This window comes from Typha latifolia, chromosome 15, assembly GCF_019914945.1.
Source record: "Typha latifolia isolate L0001 chromosome 15, TyphaL0001v2, whole genome shotgun sequence".
NCBI lineage: Eukaryota > Viridiplantae > Streptophyta > Magnoliopsida > Poales > Typhaceae > Typha > Typha latifolia.
The window spans coordinates 1878777-1906656 of record NC_133100.1 but is presented as its reverse complement, the minus strand read 5'-3'; the positions used below and the strand labels follow the sequence as shown (position 1 = coordinate 1906656).

Sequence of the window (27880 nt, the reverse complement as noted above, 5' to 3'; positions counted from 1 at the left end):
AAAGACCATTTCATGAGATTCAGAATGGAATCTGGAAATTTGAGAAACACATTATATTGTACCTGATATTGCCACGAAATTATTGTCGTTCATATCTGCATTATTCATTTGAGTTATTTGCTAAATAATACAATAATAATATAAAAAGAATAATACAATAATAAGTGGTTGAAATAATAAAATGAAGCATATTATTATTCGGCATCAATCAGAAGTTTCACCTACCTACCACCGTTGAATGATGAGCTAATGGCGTAAAGAGTTTCGAAATCTGGCTTTAGAAATCCTGCCCACCTCCAGGTTTTGCCCCCAATCGACGCTGCTCTCCCGTCAGATCCGCTTTAAGATTCATGCGAAGATCAGGCCACGCGCTTGAGCCTTGACGCCTTGACCCCTCTGGTCTCCCTCTCTCCCTCCTCCTCGCGCTTTTCTTCTTGACGTGCGTCACAAAGAAAGAAGCCGAGGGAGAGAGAGAGAGAGAGAGAGAGAAAGATTGGTTTGGGGATTTCATCTGGGGTTTCTTCGATCGAGGGAGAAAGGGGGAGAAACCCTCGCCATGGCGCTGCGCGACCTCTCGTCTCATCCTCCCGCCCTCCATATCTCCTCGCCCCCATTTCTCGTCGCAACCTTCGTCTTCTTCCTGGTTGTCTCTGGGCGTTTCGCCGGAGTGGCGGCTGATGACGTCGCAAACGACGACGACGACATCCCCAAATCTCCTGGATGCAGCAACAAGTTTCAATTGGTAAGGGACCGTCCATGGATTCCACTCATATCCTTTTCTTGAATTCTGATCAGTAATATCAACTGCTCCGGTATTTGGTCGTTAATAAAATTGCGAGGCTCTACAATTATTAAAACCATTATTTTCAACGTTTAATTTGTCTTCTATATTGAATTCGTGGATCCTGCAATGGAATTGCCGTGAAATTCATCTTTAGGATGATTTGCTAGTGTTGTTTCACTAATAAAGATCGACGAGTCTTTCAATATCCAGTTAATTGGTAATTTTGGGGAGTGGGATATCTCAAGAAATGCAGCATAATTTAGAGTTGCCCCGACTCAGAATGGTGACTGGTTAATGGTCTTTAGGTTAGTATTTGCTGAAAGGGTTTATCCACGGATGGACTAACTTTTGATTATATTCCTAAAATCTAGTTATGCCACTTTAACTAACATTACTTTTATTAGCATACGGATGCAAGAGTGGGAACCAACCTTAACTTTATTAATTTTTAAATCAGAACAGAAAAACTAATAGAATAAAATATAACTCAGATAACTCTTTTGGAAGCATTTTGCGACCCTGATCAGTGATTTTGTCTTTTGGACTGAATTGTTCTTTCTGCCCTTGATTATGGTCCCTGTTAGATACTTAGGTTATCTCAATTGATAGTCCTGGCATTTTTGTTATTGCTTGCATCCTTAGCTAGAATCATTGTTAACATTATGATCAAATGCCTCCCGCCTTGAGTGAAGATAAAGAGAAAGACTCCTTGCCTCCTTGGGATGTCAAGTCCGCATGTTGGCCTTGAGTATCTGCAAGCATCGATAAAGCATTTAGGAATGGATGCCTATGATCCCCTTGACGACTTCTGTTGTCTTTTTGGTTGAGCCAGAAAACAAGCTCCATAAATTATTGATAGAACTTTTCTTATTGATATAACTTCTTTTATGATATTGACTATATGCAACTGCCTGGCAGATGTTACTTTTAATGCAAAAGTATTAAATATCCCCTTGAATTTACGATAGTTAATTACAAAAATAGATTTTTTTCTTTTTTGAAAATCGATAAGTCATATATTACTTTCATTTCAAATATCTCCCTTATAGAAAAGTTTGTATTGCGAACTTGCCCATTATGAAAAAAATTGCCTTCACAGTTATCTTTGGATGAAAAAAGATAAAGAATGCAGATAATCAGTATCACAATGAGGTTAAGTATCACAAATCAATGTCAAGGAGGTTATATATGTCACGAGACCATCTCTTACTTTTGCTTGCATTTATAAGCATCTCAACAAACTTAGAACAAGATTTTCCTGCACTCTTATGTTTCCCTACTTCTTGCAATGATCCTAATCCTTCTTTTTAAGTATCTTGACTTTGTAAGGACTCTGAAACTTATGACAGCAGGTACCAAAATAAAAGATTGAGAAGTACATAAATTATCAACTTTGACAGCTCATGCTTTTCAAACTTCTTTTGTAAGAACAGCTTTTTGCCTGTAGCTATATGATCCTTTTTTTACCCTGAATGAGGCTTTTAAAAAGCAACAGAAATATTTCTCCCAGGTTTAAGGTCCTTTGGATGCTTCTGTCATGTGAAGACAACGATCTAATGACTTATGTTCTCCAAATTGACTGATTGATATTAACAATACTAAGCTAATCGTTGACTTGCAGATTGAAACATTAGGTTGTTACAGCACTGTCTCTAAAGTCTAAAATAGATATAGATTGAGTTGGACGCTTAGACAATGAATCCAAAATATAAATTTATGAATATTGAGATCTGAATTATTTTTGTTATTGCAGTGTGTAAATGATATGCAGGATATTTTGTCCTTCATGGGAGTATGGGACTAAAATTGCACTTTGTTGATTAGCTAGAGCGATTGGATTTTTAGATCAGTACTGATGTATCTTTACCTCTTTTACCTTACATGAGCTTGACATTGAATTTTCCTTTTCCATCATTATGACCACTTCGATTTTTCCTGTATCAATTATTGATGAGCTACTATAATATGCAATTAATTGACTATTCATTAGATTTTCCTAATGATAATGAAATATGTATATAAATACATATCTGCTGATGGGACACATTGTTTTATGCATGTTTTCTGCTGATTTTCAAATGAGTTTTATGCCTCCATATTGGACTTTCAGTTTACAAATTTATCTTCTCATGCACATGGAAAAGATAATATTCTATTTACCAACAAAAAAGAGTAGATTAAAGTTAACTGAAGAAGCTTGTTAGATCACCCACCATTATGACTGCTCTTTGAGTTTGTGTTCTAATATATGTTTCAAATCTTTAACTTTTGGTAAATTTTCAGGTTAAGATTAAGAGTTGGGTGAATGGAACAAAAGGCTCAAGTATAGTTGGACTAAGTGCAAGATTTGGCACCACCTTGCCAGCAAATGCTTCTGAAGCCCAAAGAAGTTTTGCTGTTCTTACTGATCCACTCAATTGCTGTACTCATTCCTCATCAAAGGTTTCAACTATTTCCTTCTTTTTTTCTGTGTGTGTCCACTTGAAGGAATGCATCCACTTCAAAAATATTCCAGAAGTTCCTTGGGTTTTTTATTTTTAATTACTTTTGTATAGATTTGTAGATTATTCTTTTGTGATCGGATTCATGCGGAATTGCATAGGTTTTGTTTAATTAATTTTATAATTTATCTTGAAAACTAACAAGCACACTAAAGTTATGGAAGCATATCCATCAAATGTTGCAAACTTTATATTTTCTCGAGTATTTTGAATTTAAATTCAATGAAATTGAGAACTTATCTGAAATTCTGTTGAAACTGTTGAACCAGTAACTCAGCTGAACTTAAGCATTACTTTAGATTTGATGTAAATGATAATGTCATAATGATAAGATAAAGAGAGTTGTCAGGAAGAAACATAGGTAAAGCATTAACAATATATTCAGTGTGCCTCTAAGGGTGGAGGTGACCTCTAGGCTGCACCATGTTGCTCCTATCTCTCGATCATATAGATTCATGTGTAAACATAGATGTTGTATGCTTGTGACTTGGTCTAATAATTGTCGCTTGGTCATAAAAGAATGGGATGGGTCTTTGCTGGTCAGGAGCTGTAGAGGTGATTTGAGTTAATTATTTCTTTATTGAAAGGAAATGATATATACAGAATAGAGTTTACTATTTAGGGATAAAATTGGGTTCTTTCCCACTTGCCCTTTTTAGCCTCATAAATGAAATGCTCTCTTTCCTGTATTTCTATAGAACCCTTGCACAAAAAGATCAAGATCATCGTACTATATCTTATCTCTTTCTTCACTCCACCTCCACATTCACCCACTCCTAGCAAGTTCTCTCCCTCCATCCATCTCTGTATATCTCCAACTACAAACTTCTTTCTCCCTTGGTACCCTTTGACGATTGCAGCTTCCAATGCCATTTCCTTTTGACCCTCACTCAGTTCCCCGCTCCTCATTGCTCACTCCAACCAAGACCCCAGCTCCATTCACCACCCAGCACGATGCTGCCATACGCTCTAATGGACCAATCAGTGTTCTGAAGAAAGGGTAGCTCTGAGAGTATTGTGTGCTTTAATGCTATCTAATAACTACTCTTGTGAACCAAAAGCTTTTCATAAGGTTCTCAGATGCTGAGTTTGAAATACTCCATTATAAAGCATAAAGAAGAGTGATGCTTAATTGCTTACTGCATAGTAACCTGAGTTATGCTCTTTAAACTTGAATGACTGGATGTAGTAACTCTACTTTTCATATCATCTTATTCTCACCATTAATGACAATCCTATTTCTTTTGCAACACTACTATAAGGTCTAAATTCTTGGGCCTTTTTGACCATGTCATTCAACATCTTCATTTCCAAAAACTTGGTAGATGCAAAATTACTACCAAGCACTAACAAGTAACAATAACTAATATGTATCTTTGCTGAAGACTAGTGATGGCATTGCTAATGAGGGGAAAAGATTCAAAAAGAAAAAAGAAAAAGAAAAAAAGAAAAGAAAAGAGAATTAGAATTGCCAGTAAATATTAAAACTTGCTCCGTAAATATCATTTTCCTTGTCTTCTTGTATATTATGATTTCAGTAGCTTAAGATGGACTCTTTTTTTGTTTATTTATTTTTAATAATTTGGCAAGTTAGAAATTAGTAAGATTTGATATTCTCGTTAGGTTTGTCAGTCATGTTGTTTATAGTCGATCTTTTCTTTCCTTACTTTCCTGATTATCTTCTTATTCAAATGAAACTGTACATGCACTTGCATATACTATGTCTGTCACGTGCTTCCCTAGAATAACTGCGAATTAGCTTCAACTGATCTATCTAGCTTATTTCCTACTTCTATGGCAACTTAGCTAAATAGCTATTGAACAGGGTTAGTAAAGGACAAATGCCATTTCAAGAAAAAAGAAGTTGAATTAAGAAGGTTATTTCATATAAGTATGTACATGAATATTCAAATTTGACATCTAGGAGAACGTTGTGCACTTGTGCTTATGTTTAAGATAACTTTTTTCTATGTTTTTTTCTTTTTAATCTAGTAGCATATCTTCAAGATAGCAATGTTATTTCTTCTACTCCAAGAAAAAGATCTTCTGTTTTAATAGTTTTAAGCATCGTGCATGATGTGCACAACAATGTTACACTTTCCTGGCATGCAAAGAGACCTTGGTCTAATATGGCCCTGGCCCTGTTAGTATTTTGTTGTCTACTGTCATTCTTGTTTTGTTTTTGAATTCTCTCTTCTCACTGCAGTTAACAAATTCTGTTGCCTTGGCTAAGCGTGGAGATTGTACCTTCACTGCTAAAGCAAAAGTTGCACAGTCAGGAGGTGCAGCAGGCTTATTAGTGATAAATGACAGTGAAGGTAGCAAACAGCCACAGTCCAATCTGTTGTGCTACTCATCGAGAATCATATTGTGTTTTTGGAGGTTTTGCAGTAATTGGCATCTTATGTCATATTCTGCGGTCATTTAATCACTGTATCCTTGTCCTTTAACTTCTCTTGCCATTTTCCAGAACTTTACAAGATGGTGTGCACTGAAAATGATACTTCCATCAATGTGACAATTCCTGTTATAATGATACCAAAGTCCGCAGGAGAGAAATTGACAGAATCCTTGGCTAATGGAGGGAGGGGTGAGTTATCATTGTTGGCTAATATTAATACATTACACTTCTTCATGAGCTTCGTATACTATTGGTACTGAACCTACATACTAGGCGACATAAGTTTGAATCCTGTAAAATAAATTCCTTGACCTTGTTGTGGATGACTCATAGGTGAGCCTCATGGTAGAGCTTTTTCTATGCCTAAGTTTGGCTTGGAAAGATGGAAGTTGCTGACAAATTGATGTTAACAAGAGACGCACTTTATGTATCCATCATGATTACCATGGAACCATTTTCCAAAGGAAATTTTTTTCATGAAAGAATAACATAGCATGGTGAAAGCTCCACAATAGTTGATTGATTTTCACAATAGACTATTTATTTGAGATCCACCCTCTAGAAAAATACAGTAGAGATTCATATATGGATTCTTCTTTGCCTCCTTCTATTTGTCTTGATGAATATTACTTAAATAATCTCCATCTATCTGAACTAATGGCTTTGTCTTGTTTGAACGTACCATTTATGTTTGGTTCCAAAAATAAGGAATTGTTGTGCAAGTGGCATAGGGCTTGTTAGCCTTGGCTTGACATGGGATATCCTGTGCCTAAAGTGGCACAGCCTAGTGTGCCGCTGGCATATTGCGACAATATTGGTGCACCTTAAAACAGATTTGAGGACTTTTTAGTGGCTAAAATAGTTTTCATTGTTTCAATGGCTACATTGAAGCCTTTGTGTGCTAAATATTGGTGCAACACATGTACTTAATGTGTAGAGATAGGATACGAGCCATCATCAAGGCGGAAAAGTTTCTTATAGATAAAATTGCATAATATTTAATTCAAATTGAAGGACAAAATTGTGGCAATTTGAAGTAGATGAATAACTAGAAGGTACATTTACTTGAATAATACACCAACTAGGCTTCAATTTATGTTTTCCTACCTTTTTTTTATGTTCTCAAAATTGAGCAATTTTTCTTGGGAAATTCCCGATCTTTTAAATTGTTGATGAAATGTCAACCACTAATTGCATTATTAAATGGGAATCAACCCATATGTAATATAGTTACTTGTATCTTACAATTTTCATGCTCTAATATATCTATTTGTCAATCCACTTAATTTTGCTAGCTTATTTCCTAATAGATCCAAAGGTATCATCGGTACAGTCATGTGTGTCAGTTCTTGTCAACCATCAACGCCATAGTATGTTGCAGCACTCTGTGTTGATTGAAATGATAACCCTTGCCAAAAGTAATCTATAAAGATTCACCTTTTTTACTTTTATGGTTTCAAGCTCATGAAAGTATTGAGCTTAACAAAACATACAGTGGATAATTTGATATGACTTAAGAAAATAACTAAAACAGGCAACATGAATTTATTTTTTTTCCATCTTTCAACTAATCTTTTGTGGAATATGATTTTCTTGGCAATGCCTTCGCCATGGCTTATCATTGGATGTTTGTGATGTGGGGTTGGCACATTCGGTGCCACAGGACTGAGAATCCTTATTATCATCAAAATCATTCATTCTTTCGAACCATATGAGGTCTATCAAAGGCTCAATGCACACTCAATTATTGAGAAGAATCACATGTAGGTTGGTATTTATAAGGCTTTTTGAGTGTTGTTTGTCATATGATTCTTTTGGTTTACTTATGGAAATGAAGAGAAGTTCTATGTCTAATGTTCTCTATCTAGATCCTTCTAATGTCTAGTTGCTTCTTTATTGTATAAGCTAAGACTACTACTGTAACACCTGCCACCAAATATGTGTTCTTCACATGGGTAGATACCACGTGATTATCACGTGACCTGTTGGTCAATATTTCAACACAATATACAAAAAAAAAATTCCACACTTTTCACAAATAAAATAGACAAAAAAGCCCATAATACTAAGCCACAATAAGTCCAAAATACATATCCATAAAATATAAGTCAAAGTCCACGCAGGAGTTACAAGCCATCTAGCTTAATTTATATGAATAGAATAAAAATAAGAATTAGAAAACTAAAAGCCGATCTTCGCCGATCCTCCATGGGCCCGGGAGGTCATCTATTAATCTAAAAATAATTCCACCATATGCTGGTGAGCATAAAGCCCAGTAAGTATCCATTGCTATAGTATAAAAGTAGTGATGAAAGATGCAACAATAAGTAAATATGATAATACGCATCATGATCAAATAGAATGCATCAGTACTACATACTCGTCATGCTCATCCAATGCGCGCACATGCATTAGCAATCGATAACCTACCACGCATCATTCAGAGTCCTCAAACTCGAGCTGATACTGAGCTCCGTTCAGAGGCCATGTCAATGCTACACCACATTACATGCATCTTCTTAGACTACTAACTCTGTAACGTAGGCTTTTGCAGAACTATATCTATATGCCACATCATCATTTCACACTCGACCACACGCATACCCTCAAAGGAGGGTAGATCCTAGCGGTAGAATCACCAGCTGATCACCCGGTACATAGCATGACCAATTATTCGCCATTACAGATTAAGAACCTCAGTTATAAGCCCATCACATAGGTTAGTATTACACATCGGTACTACCATCTGAGCCCTCGGCTTCACATTATTGTACCACCGTGCGGAAATCATGAGCCGTCGCTCACGGACGCCCTCACCCTGCGTCATCAGGTATCGCTAGGTCTACATTATCTTACCCTTCTCTCTCTCTCTCTTAAACATCCTAAAGGGTATGACTCTCATCGATCGACATTAAATCGCCCATCGCCCGACAAAACGGTTACTTGATTGTCTGTGATCAACAGACTAATATCTCAGGCGTGGACCCTAATATATATATAAGTATAATGGTATCCCTCGCCCCTAACCCTAACTGGGGAGGTGTCGGGTACTGTCGAGACGCAACAGTCACCTCTTTATGGTCGTGCACATGTGCAAGGCGTGGACCCTAATATATATATAAGTATAATGGTATCCCTCGCCCCTAACCCTAACTGGGGAGGTGTCGGGTACTGTCAAGATGCAACAGTCATCTCTTTATGGTCGTGCACGTGTGCAAGTGGTATGGTATTATATAACACAATAAGCATAATGTAACACCCATCATTATCATGTTTTGCGTGCTAACATATATTCATGCCCAATAAATATGTGTAGAAATTATGATATGTGAAATTTTATCGAACAACAAAATAAAATTACCATGCATGACGTGTAATAATAACGGTAAGGAAAACGTATGCACATGCATGCTATGAATGTGATGATGTCATAAGGTAAGTTATTTCATTCTCTACTCTACTCCTAGATTATAGAAGTTTTACTTGCCTGAATCGTTTTTCTGATACTAGCTGCTCCACTGCGCCACATGATCATCCTTATAGGGTACGGAGTCCACATTAATAAGGAAAGTAATAAAGCATAAGCACAAATACCTCCCACTAATTAATTAAATAACTCTATCGACATTCACTATAGGCTTGGATAGGTCTATCTACGGATTCTTATGTTTATTAATTAGGTTGAGCTAGCATAGCTGTACTAGCGCTTAACACATTATTAAAAGTAATTTAAAATAATTTACCTCGAATTTTCGTTCCACTAATTATTATCGTTTAGATAAATCACATGGACAACACTAGGTTAATTCGCTTCGTTAAATAAGACAATCTGCTCAGGCTAATTTCCCTACAGTAATTTGTATTAATTCTCCGGTAGAAGCAATTAATACAGGTATAACTAGATCATCGACTCATTTGCTAAAATTGAATTAACCCAAAATTATAATTAACAAATGTTAATATCCAATTGGAGCAAATTCCTGTTGTGTTATTTGTAATGACACTCTCCGACCACGGTCTAATTTATTAAAATTAATTTATAAAACAATTAATGTAGCAAACACTACTATAAGCTAAAAAAATACATGATTAATTAAGGCTCACGGTTGCCGACACTAAAAATAATTAAAATGATTTAAATAGTTTAAAGAGATAATTAGAGGGTAATTACTCTACTTGGCCAGCACAAAGCCAAAAATAAACCCATAAAAAAAATTGGCCTATAGCCCACCTTAACTAGAAAAATACATGGGTTAGACTATATAGCCTAACCCATCCCCAATTTGGGCTGAGCTGCTTGTAGCCCTACTCACTACAAACTTGGGCTGGGCTACATACAGCCCAACCACACCCCAGAACATGGGCTAGGTCGCACCCAGCCCAGCCCGACATCCAACTCGATCAGGCACACGAGCTGGGCCGCACTTAGTTCGACTCGGGACACAAGCTAGGTTGCACCCAGCCTGAGCTTGAGACACCCCTCTCGCTCCTTCCTCACCTCGACCGGAAGGAGGGAGGAAAGAAGGGTCGTTGTCGGAGGTCACCGTCGTCGGCAGCCGAGGCCAATAGACTAGCCGATGCCCCGCTAGCGAAAGAAGGTACCCACAGTGCCTACCCGATCGGTGGGGAAGATGGGGACCATCCACTGACGGGCAAGAACCCAATTGGTGGGTGGGAAGGGGGGAAGAGTTGGCTGCAAACCTTGGCGTCGGCAACTTAGCTGACCCTATAGATACGCTCCCCTCGGCAGAAGCCCGCCAAGGGGAAGCCTAGCTGCCAGAGGCGACCAGCGAAGGCGAGGGGCCACTCGGCGGCTTTGGCCACGAGGGTGCCAAAGGAAACCCCCGAGGTCACCCTTGCGAGGAGGGGAAGCTCATCGGACCGATGCAGCAAGGCATGAGGCCACTAGCTGGCCGAATCACGGAGAGACTTAGAGGAGGAGAAAACCGAAGAAAAAACCCAAATTAAATAACGAATTATAAATCAAACTTACCTAGAGGATGAGGGAGCTCCGGCGCTTCGATTCAGGGGGTTGGTGGTTCTAGTGGCGCTCCAGCGTGGCGGGAAGAAGAAGAAGGGGAACATCTACTGGGGGGGAGAAGAAAGAAGAAGGAAGAAAAAAAGAAAAGAAGGAAAGAAAGAGAAGAAGAAAGAAAGAGAAGAAGAAAGAAAAAGAGGAGGGAGAAGGAAAGGAGCGCACGTGCCCTGCACGTGCACGCCCTTAATTTCAGCGCACGTGTCAGGCACGTGTGCGCCATTTTTATTTTATTTTTATTTTTAATGGGGTATTACAGCTTCTAGTTACTTCTTTATGGCAAACCCCTTTCTAGATTTTGTCTTTATTAGAATTTTGAAACTCATATCAAACAATGGTTGCTGTGCCTATGCCATAGGCATCGAGTGTGCCAGCCTTGACTTGGCATGGTCTAGCATACTTCTGGGCACACTGACACTTATCTTGCTACACCCTAAAAGAATCTTAGTCGTTTTTATGGCCTAAAATAGATTTTAATGGCCTACTTAATGTCTTCTAGCCTATGTATTAGTGTAATATGCAATTTTGTGCACAAATAAGAATACAATTCTTTTAATCTCTCTCTCTCTCTCTCTCTCTACTAACAGTAGAGATATAACCATCTCTATTCTTTCTCTCTCAGGGCACTCCCTTTAGCTCTCTTATGGGTGGCCCTCCTAAGGGTTTACAACACCATCCTAAATATATTGTTTTTGCAACTTACTGAGGTCTAGCCTTGAAGACTTCACTTTTGGGCTGAATTTGTAATTCCTTCTCTGTCATGAAAATATTACCAAGAAAATCTACTTTTCTTGAAACCTAAGCTTCTTCTTTGGGTCCTAGTCAATTGAACCTTAGCATTTGGTTAATCCCATTGCTCGATACATATTGGTATCAGCCATTACCTATACAAAACGTACTTTGATTGCTTTTTCAATGCGAACTAGATGCATGTTGGATCATAATTTGAATTTGACATGAATCCAACTTAGGACATCAATTATTGATGTTATGGTGTGTTGAGCACCCCGTTTTACGTTATCTCCCATTTTTTGTTCTCTTCTCATTCTACCATTTTTTACTTTCTTTTGATACCCTCTATTATTCTTAGTATTTTCACTCTTCCTATTATGGTGATACATCTTCTGTTAGTAATCTAAATTTTTTAATTTTTTTTTGCTATTATTTCTAAATATTTAGGATTTTCCTATGTTTTATATATATAATTTTTAATTTAAGTGATTAAACGATAGTCCAAACAAAAATTGGTTGATCTATTGGTTGAAATGGTCAATACAGCTGATATGTATCATTTTTCCTAACAATCAATATTGATATTTAGAACCTTGGTTAATCCACTTTTCATTTACCATGAAACATCAAATTTTCACTTGTTCTTGGAATTAGCCTTTAATTCCAGATGTTTATCATGTATATAAGTTATTGGCTTTCGCTGTTGATTAATTAGATACTCAGTTCCTTGCTTATTACATCATTATCTAATCTCTTTTAGACTCGGTGTTCTTCAAATAGACAAGTTGCATTGGTGACCTTCATCATTTTCTTACTGGCCAGGGTGGTTGTATTGTAACAAATTGGATTCCAGCATGCATTGTAGAAGATGTTCTAGCAAATAACTTTGTTAACATTCATATTCATGTTGGCTGTTACTCCTATCCAAGACATGCCTTTTTGTCGCTGTGACAAACTTCAACACATTTCTGTGATTGTAACTTTGTTAATTTTCATGTATCTGTTGGCTGTTACTCCTATCCGAGACATGCCTTTTTGTTGCTGTGATAAACTTTAACACATTTCTGTGATTGAAAATCCTAGATCAGATTATATGCAGCCTATGCAATACTAATCAGTATTTCTAAAACTTTTTTTCTGCTTGTAGTGGAAGTCCTGTTATATTCGCCAAATCGACCGGTTGTAGACTTCTCAGCAAGCTTTTTGTGGTTAATGGCTGTGGGGACCATTGTTTGTGCTTCCCTTTGGGCTGAATTCGTTGCATATGAGCAGGTTGACGAGCGTTACAATCAACTGACGCCAAAGGTTATTCTTCTTTTACATGGTCCTTTTCATCTGTTAACAAGGATAACCAATTGAGTTTTTAATGCTTTAAAGCATATGGTGCATTGAGGAAGTCATGTACCGTGATGGAGTAGTTAATCACATTTTCTGAATACATTAAATGTTTAACTGAGTTCATTCATTTAGAAAAATTTTGTTAACACGTACTTGTATCTCATTATTTGAGAAATTAATTATTTGGAAGATTGGGATCATTTTAATTGGTAACGTCTTATGCATCATGTTAAAGAATAATAAGATAACTTCTCTAAGTTATATGATGATAACAGATTATGTAATAGTTGAAGTATGTTATATTGTTATATGACCCTAACATATTATATCATGATTTAAAGTATCGGCTAATATGTGGTCGAAACTAGGAAGATTGCTAGTTTAGTGGTTTTGGTTGATACTGGCCCGTATCGGCCACATATTGGCCGAAACAGCCAAAATTACACTTTCTTTTTCCTTTTTTTCCATCTTTTATTATTATTATTATTATTATTATTATTATTATTATTATTTTACTTTCGGTCAGATCCAGGTTTAATGGTGTCTGATCATATCTTGGACAACATTACTTCCTTTTTCAATTCCCCTTCTCTCTCTCTCTCTCTCTCTATATGTGAACTTCATAATTTCGCATAATGATAGGTTAATCCGACAAATCAGAGGTATATCTGACTAATTAGATTCTATTTTTAACTAGGTAGCATTCATGTTGGTAAAGCATTTCTGAGTGTACCTTTCTAGTCCCAGTGCACAAAGCTCCCTCTCAAATATGCGGAGTCTAGAATACCTGTCATGTGAATACTCTAAATTGCCAAGCATACATATAAGAGACTTTGAACATTTTCACTGTTAAACAGGATGGGCCTATTGCTGGAGCAAACAACAGCGAGCATTCTGAGAAGGAGATCCTTGAGATTAATGCAAAGGGAGCTGTAATTTTTGTTATAGCAGCTTCAGCTTTCCTTTTGCTTCTTTTCTATTTTATGTCATCTTGGTTTGTTTGGCTGCTGATTGTACTGTTCTGCATTGGTGGCACTGAGGTATGTAACTTCATTGGACATTTGATTAATTTCTAGGTTACTACTACTTAGTTATTTCACTTCTTTGCTGTATGGCTGTCATAAGTTTCTTTAGCATGCTAGAATTATACATAGCCTTCAGAAGAAATGTATAATACCTGTGAAGTTTCATGATGGTTGAGTAACAATACTAGAATAATAATTAATTAAAGTTTCATAATTATCTGTTGATCACAAAATAAGATCTGTATAGCTATTTTGTCTGGTTCTAGTAGTTTAAGGAACTTTTTCCGACTACTAGTTTGTGCTTTTGGTGCTATTGAAGCAATTTTAAGGTTATGAACTATATGGTTGTGTTACTTGACTTAAAACTGCTTTGTTTCTTTCTCAAGTTATCATTCTAAAAGTTAAAAAAAATGGAAGTTTTGAACTTCTTATGTTATTGCTTGTGTACGCAAGTACTTAAACACCTAAATGCATCGAGTAGTCTAACATGAAGTTGAACATAGTCGAACTTATTGAGAGAATACAATTTGGTTTTATTGATGCTTTTGGCTTTTCTAGCATCAATCTGGTTGCGTGTTTTTTTTCTGATTTACTTAGTTATACTATGAAATTTCATTTTACAGGGAATGCATGTTTGCTTGGTGACACTCTTTTCAAGGTACGACATAGGAAGTTAACTTACTGCCATTCTATGCTGCTAGTGATTTCTGCTGCCCTTTATTACTTGATTGTTCAATTGGGTAATGTAACAGAATATTTAAAGATTTTGGACAGAAGACAGTAAACCTTCCCTTTGTTGGTGAGGTTTTGATTTTGTCTATTGGGATTTTACCGTTCTGTGCGGCCTTTGCTATTCTTTGGGCTGTCAAACAGCATGCCTCATATGCTTGGATTGGTCAAGATATCCTTGTAAGATGCTTCTGTTCTGATCTTCCCTTCTACTTGAAGTTTTTCTTTTCCTTACTTCTGTGCTATATATATAGTTTTTTCTTTTCTTGAAGTTGTGGTGAGGCTGTATCTCTTTGTGCATTTAGTGAGCTTGTTAGTTTCATGTTAATTTAAATGATTTTACTTTGTTTCTTGGCATCAATTGTCTTCTCAATTGCCGATAGAAGTGTACTGGGTCATCCAAATTCAGAAATTATGGTCCTTTTTTCTATGGATCCTAAAATTGGCCGATCCCGATCCGCACTTGAAATTAGTCTAGGTGACTGGTTTCAGTCTAGGATCGGTCGGTTTCTGCCGTATTAGCCGAAAGTCCGAAACTAAATTTTTTAAAGATTCAGTACGAATCTACAATATATCTAACATATAATTGATATCTTCAGCTGTTTTTTTTTTAATTTTTTTTTTTAAAGTTTTTAGTTTTTACCCTCTATTTTTCACACACTCTCCTCTCACCCCACACTTCACCGAAGTTATCTGGTGGCCAATTCGGTAAGTCCTTTCTGCTACTCTGTACTCTAATAAATTCAGATGAGTGTTTTTTTTCTTATTTCTCTTCTATCATTTTTACCCACTTTTAACTTTTCTTTTTCTTACTGCTACAAAAAATCTCTCCATTGTTATTCTACAATAGTAATTTATGAATATAAAAAATTGTCAAATTTAAGTCGGAATTCATCATAGTTTTTTAATGAGTTCAATTTTTATGCTTCATATGTGATTAATTTTTATTTTCTTATTTTTCTATTATTTTTTCTAAATTTTTACAAATTTTCTGTATTTTTAAATAATATTTAAAATTTACATAACTAAAAATGGCCAATATGACTACGAAGTTTTGGAACATTGCTTTTTTCCTTGCTGTTACAGTTATATAACTGGCAGTTGTTTGTCTTTAAACCTTGCTATGTCCACAGGCAGAAATATGTGAAACATATACTAAAGAAGGTGTAGATAGCTCGAAGATTTATTTCCGGTGTGATATCACTATGGAGACTATTAGGAACTATTGGATTCTTGAATATCTTCATCCCAAGAGTTAGCCTCTTTGTAGAAAGGAGATTTGCAAGTAAGGCTACGCCATGAGAGAATTGTGAAACATGGATTTAGGTGTTGTTTGATACTGTACATGCCAAGCGGTGCATCACATGTCAACTCCATGCTTATAGAAAAGGGGTCTGCAAGAGGGTTTTTATTGCAATAATAGTGAAATGTAGGGGGTGCGAAGGCGAACATGAAGGGAGAGAAGCAAAGACCAGGGGCAGATTAAGGAGAGCAGTGCAATGACTTTAGTGTGTAGTTGCTAGGGTATCACGAGGTAAGAGTAAGGGAAGATTAATAGGTTCTTTCTTTGGTTCTAGTTCTACTATACCCAAAACCATTCTAAACCCTTTTCTTCTTCCCCTCTTTCCGTGCGATACCCTAGCCTTTTGGCAACCTCTTACTCTTCTACCTTCCCTACTCTCTCCCCTCCCTGTTGTTGCCTCCCTCCACCTTTCCTTTTACGTCCAACTTTGCATCCACATCCACTTTTGCATCTACTCCCTCTCATGGCATGAGATCTTTGTTGGGTGACAATGCCGTGTGGCCAGCATGAGATATGCCGGCATGCGTGTTTGCCACTTTTGTTGTTGGTACCATGGTTCCTAGTTTCGGTCAATCCCGAGTGGGATTGGCCGAAACGGATAAGAATCTGGCTGATCCCAATCTCGAGCTTCGGCCGATACTCGATTTGTTTTGGGTTAGGATCAGCCAAATCGGTCGATCCCGCCTGAGACGAGTATGGGTAAGAGAGAGGGGGCGAGAGTGCAAGAGAGCGCAAGAGGGAAAGAAAGGGAAAGAAAGGGAGTTTGTGGGTTGCGGTGGTAAGAGGGAGATGAAAGAAGAGAGATAGGGGAAGACAAGAGAGAGAGAGAGAGAGAGAGAGAGAGAGAGAGAGAGAGAGAGAAGTGGAGAACAAATAAAAAATAAAAAAAATATGTTGAAGAGAAAGAGAGGTGGTAGTCAGTGAGGGTCAGAGAGAGTTAATAAAAGAGAATTGGTGAGAGAGAGAGAGGTAGTGAGGGCGAGAGTTTGGAGGAGAGTTTGATACAACTTAAGAGAGAGTTAGTGGGAGAGAGTTTGATAAAAGAGAGTTAGAGGGAGAGAGAGTTTGATAAGAGAAAGAATTAGTTGGAGAGAAGGTAAGACTTTTTTGTGTCGGAGAGGGAGAGTGTAAGTGGTAGAAAGGGAGAGTGATAGAGATTGAAAAAATAGTATTTATTTTTTAGTTTTTAGACTATCAATAATTTATATATTTAAAAAAAAATAGAATTTTTCTATATTTTAAAAATTATTTTAAAATACAGGTTACGAACGGCGGATACTGTCGATATTGTCGATACGTATTATTTTTTCGGACTGCCAATCCCTATTCTGATACTTGGAACCTTAGTTGGTATGGAATACAAATGGTTTTTGTGATAACACAAGATAATTTGAATTTACTCCTTCAAGATAGGAGGGCACTCACTCCTAGAGGGTTGAGACCGGTCAACAACCAAAAAGGCCATCAGCAATATCTTCAGGGGAGCCTCTAAGTTTGACTTTGTTCTATGGCTAACTAATATTTGATGAAAATGAGGATTGGATGATAAATCTTGACTTGCCAATGGTTCTAATTTTCCAATCCACTTAGAGCTCTTCATACAAAGAGAAGGATTTGAAGTTTTATGATTTATTAATGTTGATATCTACTGTAGGGCATGCTCATAGTCTCAATTATCTGCACTTACATTGAAATGATATGTTATGTTTGTTTCAAGATTCGAAAAATTGGGATCGGCCTTTTGAAAAAACGATATGTATCAGTCGGATCGGCCGTATCGGTCATCCAGATTGAATCAGATTTTTTTTTAATTATATAAAGTTCTAAATATTATTTACAAATGCAGAATTTTTTAAAAAAATTTAGAAAACATGACAAAAAAAAGAAAATAATAATTTATTCACATATGAGCCTTAAAAATTAAATAAAAGTACTAACTTACTCAAAAGTCCAAATTCGATGAATACCGAGTTGGCTTTTGTAAATCTGTGGTCATCATCATAATCATCATCATAATCACCATAAGCTTGTAAATCTATGCCCAACCAGTTCTTCACAAATAGTACAAGATTTAGTAGCTAATGTAAACTGTACTTCAATGGAACACTGTTTTGAGGAATTAAGTGGAAATGGTTCCTAACTTCCTAGATTATTATCTTCATTCATAGTTAGGAGCCCAGGGAATATTTGTAATCTAGATTGACCAATTACTTTTGTCTCTAGTATGATCAATGTATTGAAAAGCGGAAAAGGCGGCCGCCATGGCGGGGCGGCGCACCGGCCGCCCCGCCACTCCGCCTGGCGCTCGTAGAAGGCGGTTTGCCGCATTGGCGGGCCGCCTGAGCGCCAAAAGGCGCTAGCAGGCCGCGCGGCCCGATAAGGCGGGTTGGCGCTTCGACCCGCCAAAACCCGCCTTATCGGGTTTTTCTATAGTGGATCGGATTATCCAATATCCACTAAAAAAACTTAACCAATACCATTAACCATTAATATTTCTTCTCTCTCTCGCTGCTCGCTGCGCCCTCTCTCTCTCTCACTAAAATCCCTAAATCCCTAAATCCCTAATCTCTCTCTCGTTGCGCCCTCTCTCTCTCTCGCTGCGCCCTCTCTCTCTCGCTGCGCCCTCTCTCTCACTGCGTCCGCTCTCGCTGCGCCCTCTCTCTCACTGCGCCCGCTCTCGCTGCGTCCGCTCTCGCTGCGCCTGCTCTCGCTGCAGAGGTATGGGCCCCTCTCTCTCTCTCTCACACACAATCTCACTCTCTCTCACTCTCTCCTCTCTCTCTCTCTCACTCCTCTCTCACAGTTTCACTGTCTCACACCGAAGTAGTTAATTTTTTTTTAATTTTCAATTCTGTCTAAAGTAGGTAAATCTTAATCTATTAGTTACTTAGTGATTATCTGATAATAATGATAATATGTTCGTTAATTAGTTAATCACTTCATCTGTTAATGATGGTTAATTACTTAATTCAGAAATTAATTTAGTAATTATCTGATAATATATTTTTTAGTTTTTCTCTGTTTCAGTGTTTCTTATTACTTAATTCCTCTAGTTAATTCCTCTAGTTAATTAGTTTTTCTCTGTTTCTGCTAATCTATTGAATACTTGAATGTTAATTAGTAATCTACTAATCTGTTAATGATTGTTAATTACTTAATTCATAAATTAATTTAGTAACTATCTGATAAGTGATAATATGTTTTTCAGTTTTTCTCTATTTCTTATTACTTAGTTCCTCATTTCTTCTATTTTTTCTTTAATTCTGTTAATTAAGATTGTTAATTATTTGATTCAGAAATTAATTCAGTAATTGTCTGATAATATTTTTTTCTCTGTTTCTTATTTCTTAATTCCTCTAATTAATTCAAAAATTAAGATTATAGATTAAGATTTAACAGTGAGTTAATTTTTAGTGTTAATCTGTCTCTAACATTTCTTTTGAATTAGTGAATTACTGGATTAAGATTTGTGATTATGTATATTATATATGTTTATTTATTTATTTATAATTTTTTATATTAAAATTGCTAGACCGCCTTGTCACCCGCCTTGTCGCCCGCCTTCCGCCTAGGCGCTAGGCGGTGGGGTGACCGCCCGCCATCCGCGGCCGCCTTTCAAAACATTGAGTATGATAATATGAAGAGATAAGTCCTCTCTGTTACTATGCATTCATAACTCTCTTGATGTTAAGGTTGATTTGGTTGTTCTAAACATCCAGATTTTGTGTAACATGGTCTATAATTTGAAGCTGATTCACCAATTAAATTCTTTTGTACTTTGTAACGACTACCTTCCTAATTCCACGATTACTGTGAGTCTAAATTCGAAGACAAAACTGGATTCCGATTCACATAGAGAAAGTTAGGCTTACCACGAATCTTCAAAGTTAAGAGTGAACTCGAGATCCAATGGTTGGATGGTAGAGTACTTTTGGGATTGAGATAAATTTAGGATGGAGAACGAATCTATCGAGATAGATAGCTCCCTGACTCTACTAGACTTGACAATAGGACCGAACATACTCAAATCTTATTGCCTAACATGAGCAAAAACACTTAATTAAAACACCTAAGCTAGGGTTCCTTTTCGTCAAGCATTCGAATGACCTTGAGGGTGTTCGAACACCTAATTAATTTTCTGGCTCTCGAGTAAATGTGTTCGAATGCCTATTTAATTTTCTGCTATCAGGAATTTGCATTCGAACGCTTGAAGGGCCGTTCGACCACTCAATTCTGAAATTGATTCTTTCGATTGCTGGAACCTTTATTTCTTCTGCAAATAAACTATTAGCTATATGTTACATACTATTTTCTATAGCTGCAACCTACTATTAATCTGTGTTTTGCTAATTCTGTTTTGGAATGATCTGATGAATGGAATACTTAATATCTCATCATTGTCATCCTGGATAAACATTCTTTGTCTATTTATCCCATTCCTAAATCTACTTGACATGTTTGATTCTGCATGTTCTCATCTAGTATATGTTCTTATTTTCAGGGCATCTGTCTGATGATAACTGTTCTGCAGATGGCTCGCTTACCGAATATCAAGGTAGTTCTCTTAATGATTTGATTCTGATAGTTGCACCTATGTGGGCATGTTAAACTGAGATTATTTACACCATTTAACTGTTCCATTCCTTTACAGGTTGCATCAGCTCTTCTTAGCTGTGCATTTGTCTATGATATATTCTGGGTGTTTATTTCACCCCTTATATTCCATGAAAGTGTAATGATTGCAGTAAGTCTTTCTCAGCAGAAAAATGAGCATTACTATTTCCTTGAATTACTTAATTCATTTTTGCATCCCTTGCACTTCAAGTTTGTTATATCTTTTGTTATTCATAGCCTGGTTCAAAAATCAGCTGCATAATTTAGTTTTTGACTTTTCTTCCAACTCTAATGTTGCTTGTCAATGTACTTTCTTATGTAATATGTGAACATAGAAAGATATTTTTGCTGATGTCTTAATAGTTCTTATATGTTGCTCCTACATATAGGGCAGAATCATCAGATATAAAGTTCATGGGTCCTTGCTATTATTTGTTGCTAATTCAGTTTATGCTCTAAAGAGCAAAAACTTCACCTTGGAATTTCATTAATTTTATTATTTGTCTTATTGCTTCAAGGAAATACTATTTCACATTGGTATTCCCATAGTAATACTAAATTTTTTATCATCCAAGCAAATCCCCATCAGAGCACTTTGAAATTCTGATGCACGGTTCAAACAACCCTAACTCACCATCCTTGGAGAATTGAATGATGACTAGTCCACAAATCCACAAGTTCAGAACTACTCTCTCCTACTTCGCTTATTATCACCATTGACCCCTGTTTTCTTACCAGGCTACAGCAAATATTGACAACCTAAACTGCTCCATACTGGCCTCCTTCACTTTGGGGTCTAAAAGTAGGGTTGATCTGATGTTGTTCTGCAAACTAAAGACCTGTAGGCTATTGATTCTTAGAAGAACTTTTAATGATACTTTTTGGATTAAATTTGAGCTATTATCATTTGTATGCTTAGAATGAACTGTGGAAGTTCAGCTTTTCCAGTTTGTTCTTAAGGTTAGTAATTAGGGTCTGAATTCTTTTTATCCTTCAGCCTTACTTTTATAGGAATTTAAAATTTTGTCAGCAAGTGATTTAGATTACTCAAAAGTTATCTTTGGGCAATTCATGACCTTAATACAGTTCAATCATATTAATCTCAACCATCTCATCCATGAACTTCGTGTGCAATTTTTTTTTTTTGAATTACTTAAAATGTTTATATGGGGCTTATTTTCTATCAAGGCACCTTTCTATCTATGAAGCACGGATACGGATACGGGATACGGATACGATACGATACGGATACGGGGATACGGCAAATTCTCAAAATACAGGATACGATACGTCTAGGATACGGCAATTAAAAAATTATATAAAAAAATTATATTCTAATGACAACATATACATAATATTGCATTCAATATTTTAATACATCTATTATCTACATAAGCATTTAATAGCAAAAATGAGAGTAATAGATATCAAAGACAATTAGACAAAGAATACATCAACGTTTAACAAATAATGCACCAAAATGAGAATAGTAGTATCATTGCATTCCATATGAGTAACTCATAGACTCATAGGTCATAGCACTAAAGTTTATAAAGTATCCACCAACATTTCACAATTTGTATGATACCAAAATGAGAGTAATAATAAGTCAGTAGTATAATTGGCAATGACATTAATTATTCATTTCCATTTAAGTCAGTCTCCTCATTGCCTTCATCAATGAATGCAATACTTAAGTGATCATACAGAATTAATTAAACTGTAAATAAGGCAAAGTAGAAAAGGAAAAAAAAATCAGAAAAGAAATCTGCACAATCAAAGAAGAAAAAAAATTCAGACATGCAGTACTTAAGTGATCATACAGAATTAATTAAACTGTAAATAAGACAAAGTAGAAAAGGAAAAAAAATCAGAGAAGAAATCTACACAATCGAAGAAGAAAAAATTCAGAGAAAGGAGAAAAAACTGAGAAAAGAAAAGGAAAAAAAAACTGAGAAAAGTAACTTAAAACAGAATTTAAGAAGGGAAAGGGGAAGAAATCAAATGAAAAATTCAGAGAAGAAATCGAGGAAAAACTGAAAAGAAAATTGAAGAAAAAAAAAAGCTAGTTCATCGAGAGAAGAAATAAACATACCTTCGTCGAGAGAGAGGAGGAAGAAGGGAGAGCGGTGGCTTGTCGAGAGAGAAGGGGAGAACAGGGAGCGGCGGCGGCGGCGTGGTCGCGAGAGAGAGGGAGCAGCGTCGTCGAGAGAGAGAGAGAGAGAGAGAGAGAGAGAGAGAGAGAGAGAGAGAGAGAGAGAGAGAGAGGGAGAGCTAGGGCACGGTTTGAGATATCAAATTGGGGGTGGAACGATGGGGGGGGGGGGGGTGGGGGTGGGTAAGTTAAATTTCTTAACGGGTTTATAAAATTAAACTCACCCGATTACCCAATTAAACCCAAAACGTATCCAAAACGTATCCGAAACGTATCCAGCCATATCCACCCCGTATCCGAAAATAAAAATTAATTATTTAAATTTAGGATACTCCGAAAACGTATCGGATACGTATCCGGGCCGTATCCGGCCCATATCCGTATCCGATACGTATCGGATACGTATCCGGGCCGTATCCGGCCCATATCCGTATCCGATACGTATCGGATACGGATACTCCACCCAAATTGGAGTATCTGTGCTTCCCAGCTTTCTATGCTTCAGTTTTCCATGTACACTCAGATAGATTCCTTAATAGCTTATTTGGATAGAATTGGATGTTATGTAATATATCCTTTCAATTGTGAGTTCTAGACTCTTATTTGAGTGAGAATATTGTATTTCAGACTTTTAAGTCTTATTTTGGGTATATAACAGGTCAGGATGTTTTTAAGATCTCCAGTTTTTGTTTTTGGAAAGTTTTAGGTCTCACTTTTGTGGAAGTCCTTCTGAGACTCCAGTTTTCCTTTTTTGGGAACTTTTAGATAGAATTTAATATACTGTTTACTTCAGAATCCTAGACTGCGACAAGATAATCTTATTCAATAGATTTTCTTAGGAATAATTTGGATATAATAGGATTTCCGTCTGGGCCTATCTTGTTGTCCTTTATATATTTGAAAATTGGAGAGGAAAAAGATTTGGGTTGATTCTTCAATTTTGTTTCTTAGTCACTTCTAGTGGAATATTTATTTCAGTCCAATTTATTGAAACCTTTACATACCCTAGATTACATCATCACACCTCCCACGCGCCCTGGGCTTTTAGTCAAGACTCAAACTTATCCATGATAAGGGAACCAGTTCAATCCTCCAATAGCATATTTTGAAATTTTATTGAGGTTAGAACTGTTAGTCAGATGCCTACCGAAGTAGACTTGCTACTGCCCTTCCACTAGCTCACCCTCTATAGTTTGGCTATGATGAATGCCCTCTAATCCAACACTAAGTACTCAACCATCATTGGACACAAAGACATAGGTTCAACGACTGAAAGCTCTTTTGTACATAATTTGTTGGTAGTCATCGCTCAAGGTTTCAAATGTTCAGTTGTTCAGATGCATTTTTCTATTTTTGATTTTGTGGGAGATTTTTCCATGATTTTCTTATTCTTATGCTACATCAAATTGTTTGATTCTACTTCTACCGCAAGCACATATTTCTCGTGTTCATCACATGTTACCTATGCTCATTTAACATGTGCAGTTGATTTGATCATAGTTCTCTTTTTATAGGTCGCTCGTGGTGATAATAGTGGGGGAGAATCTATTCCTATGCTTTTGAGAGTACCTCGTTTTTTTGATCCTTGGGGTGGATATGATATGATTGGATTTGGGGACATTCTTTTTCCTGGTTTGCTTGTTGCTTTCAGTTACAGGTATCTTCTTACTTTCTAGAATTTTGATAACTTGATATTTACCTTGGAAGAGAACTCTGATTATGCATATGGTTTGCAACTATATTGGAGCTGGTCTCATGCTAGTCTAGGCGACTACCATAATTGTAGAAGAATCATTCAACTTTAATGGGCTTAAAATGCTCAGTTAAGAAAATCACCTTAATGCAAATATGGAAAATAACCTTAGTATATGCTTATGTATGCATGGTATGAAAGTTACACAGCCTGTTCTTTAAGTCCAAGATCCAAGATCCAAGATCCATGATTAGTGATCTTGATCTATAATTCTGGACTGTAAATTCTAGTTTTGGTGCTCCCCTACTTATGAATCATGTTAATAGACAATACAGTGTCTGGTAACATTTTTATGAGAGATCTAGATTATTGCTGACCATCATCTATATACTTGTCTATTGTTTATTATGTCATTGCAATGGTAAGACTTGCCATTATGCACCTTGTGGTCATTGGTTCTAGTAATGGAAACAAAAGGGATGTCTCAAAATAAATCTCCTTCCAGCATGGAGTTTGAGGAGTGCAAGATGTCCACAGATTACCCCTATTACCAAAGAAATTGTTTTCTGGACTTGAAACCAGGACTGCTCAGATGAAGGCAATCCTTACCATCAGAATAAGTGATGCATCGGAAACAACCTCTTTTAGAATGGAGGTAATATTGTGCACACATTTTGGCCTCCCCAGACACCTTATTGGCAGGAGTCCCTTGCACTAGGACTATCTGTTATCCAGTTATCAGTTGCCCCATTTTAAAACAGCTTAGCCGTCTATGACGGTAGCCTTATGTCTTTAGTAGAATATTTCTATTGCTGATGCTATTCTTTCTTGGCTTCATCAATCTGTCTTTGTACCTCGTGAATCTCACGGTGAGATTTGGTCACTTCTGTATAGCCTCATTCCTAGAGTAACGTTCTACCATTTTTAGTTCTTGCATGAGATTTTGATAAATGTTATATCATGCTTAAAGGAGCTTCTTCAGTCATTATGATGGCATTAAGCCTCTTGAATAATCCTTATGTCTATTTATGGTAACACCAACTTACTGCTGATTTGCACCAATGTCCTAGCTTATTCTGTTTCGTCAGTTATGTTGGAATTAACAACTTTTGCATGCTGGCAGGCACACCTGATCAGTTTGCAGCTTATTTATGTCTTTGAAACACCACATATACTTGCTGGGCTTTTGCCTGTTGGAAAAAGTTTATTGATAGTTCTAACGTGTAGCTACTACTAAACTGTCTTATTATTGGGTCACTGAAAATTCAATTTTCCTATTTGGTCATTGCTCGGTCAGATATAACTTTATCATTGTCAATGCAGATATGATAGAGCAAACAAGAAAGGCATCCTGAATGGTTATTTTCTATGGCTGATAGTTGGATATGCATTCGGTATGCGCTGGCAACTTAATTTATAGTATTACCTTTATTCTCTTACAGTTGCTTTTGTTATATCATGGAAAAGGTCTGGTAGCATTTTATATGTTTTGGGTATGTTTACTTACCTTTGATGGGCATTTGCTTGTTCATTTTCAAAAGTACAGTAGCACTACATTATAATCAATATCTTTACAGGGAAAAGAAAGACCTCGGAGTCAATTGAAATTTACTTTTATCAACAATGAATAATAGGTTTTCTTTTTTTCCAAAAGATACATCTAAAATAGATAATAATGTAAGAGATAGGATAGGGAACTTCAGTACTTTGGAAATAAATATACTTCCGTGTATCCTCATGAATCAGACAATACTGCTGGTAGCATCCTCTGGAGATCTGTCATGGTTTCTGTGTAGCATCAACTTTTTGCTCTTGCCCTTCTGCTCAGTGGAAACTTAAACTATCATATGCATTGTGGTGCATAACTTTTCTATATCAGTAAAAGGCAGTAAGTAGTTGGAACTCCCATATGCTCTTTTGTTTAGCTGTCTTTGCTGATATCACTTCATATGTTTCCTTATTCTAGAATGACAGTCTGCAGAATCTTAAGCCTACTGAAATTGCTTAGAAAGGTTTACAGTTTGTTCTCAGTTTCCGTTTTGAGTCTTTTGACGTTTATAAGATGAATTTAGTATTTTGGAGTTCTGACCAGGATCAGTAGTTTTCACTCGTCTTGCTGTTCTCAATTTAGTGCATTTAATGAAAAAAATTTACCAATGCAAATCCAGAAACTTTCAGAAAAATAACAAATATTACTCATTCTGTTAGTCAAATTAGTATTATGAGCATTTTCATATTTTCAAAAGAACTCATGATTAAATTTGTATACTCACGAACAACCATGATCATTTATACTGGGCTCCAGATAGTTGGGCCAAAGGCTGGTTGTTTATTTTTCGTAAAAGCTGTTGGTGGCCTTCCTTTTGAGTTGAATTACTCAAGTGATATGAAAGCCATATGCCTTCCATTTCATGAAATATTTTTCTTTTGTAGGTCTCTTTCTCACATATCTTGCTCTATTTCTGATGGACGGACATGGTCAGCCTGCCTTGCTCTACCTCGTTCCATGTACACTAGGTGGGGAACTCTATTTCCTAGGCCTTTTCTCTTTCTCGACGCCATTGTGATCTGTGTGATGACTTTCTTTAATTCACGACAATCAGGTCTTATCATTATACTGGGCTGGGTAAGAGGAGAACTAAATGACTTGTGGAACTACGGGAGATCTCGACCAGATGGCACCCAAACCGGCGAATTGTGAGATGGTTCCACACAGCTGATCTCCATCAGGGACGCGTAAATCATCAGAATCTCCTGATGGGTGATGAGGAGCACTTAGACTGATATTGTTGTACCTAAGAGGTGTGTAATATGTCACTAGAATGGCTAGTTGATGACCAGATCTCAAAACAATGGTGATAAATCATTTTTAATATAATCACACGAATCAAGCAGCACTCTCTTCTTCTTCTTGATCAGATCACTTTTTTTCTCATTTGGCTAGGATACTTTTTCGGCACTCCTTTACTTTCTATATGAAGACATCAATCAATTGATCAAGCACACCACTATATAATTAGGCATTCAATTTGCTTATGTGCAATAAATGCGTGAGATGTAAATGGTTTTAACGCTCAGTTGAGTATGAGACGGCAATATCGATGATTCAGCAGTTTAGTGTTCAAACTAATGTAGAAACTTAGTTTTCAGATGAAAAAATAATAATCCCAGAGAATAAACTTCCAGATTGCCTTGAGCGAGCATGCAGCAGCAAATGTTAGAAAATTTGGGCATCTTAGTTGTGCGTAAGATATTTTTAAGATATCTCTATGCAACATTTAGATTTAAATCAAGTACGTCTATATCTTTACTCAAATTTTATTATTTAGCTTATGTAAAAAATTATGTTTGATTATTAAACTGAATAAATATGTTTACTAGAAATCTTACTTAAAAAAATATTTATAACTTTATTAAACTTATAAAATTTTATGAATAACTTATTATATAAATTATCTTATATAAAGTTTGACTAAAATATGTGAATTCATAAATAAGTACCTAAGCCTGTTCACTTGTGGAATGAGAATAAGCTTATTCTAGAAGGATTCTCTCATTATATTTCATACA

The 27880-nt window shown here is 36.4% G+C and overlaps 1 protein-coding gene across 1 annotated transcript; it reads left to right on the top strand.

Annotated features, from left to right (window-relative positions):
- Window positions 1-206: 206 nt before the first annotated feature.
- Window positions 207-27207, top strand: LOC140801665 (signal peptide peptidase-like 2). The gene is made up of 14 exons (XM_073156885.1): window positions 207-742; window positions 3068-3226; window positions 5492-5603; window positions 5756-5875; window positions 12601-12758; window positions 13649-13831; window positions 14440-14474; window positions 14569-14725; window positions 20350-20403; window positions 20500-20592; window positions 24132-24274; window positions 25634-25704; window positions 26744-26827; window positions 26914-27207. The coding sequence occupies exons 1-14, from the start codon at window positions 557-559 to the stop codon at window positions 27009-27011; spliced, it is 1653 nt and encodes a 550-aa protein (XP_073012986.1). The 5' UTR covers window positions 207-556; the 3' UTR covers window positions 27012-27207.
- The last annotated feature ends 673 nt before the right edge of the window (window positions 27208-27880 follow it).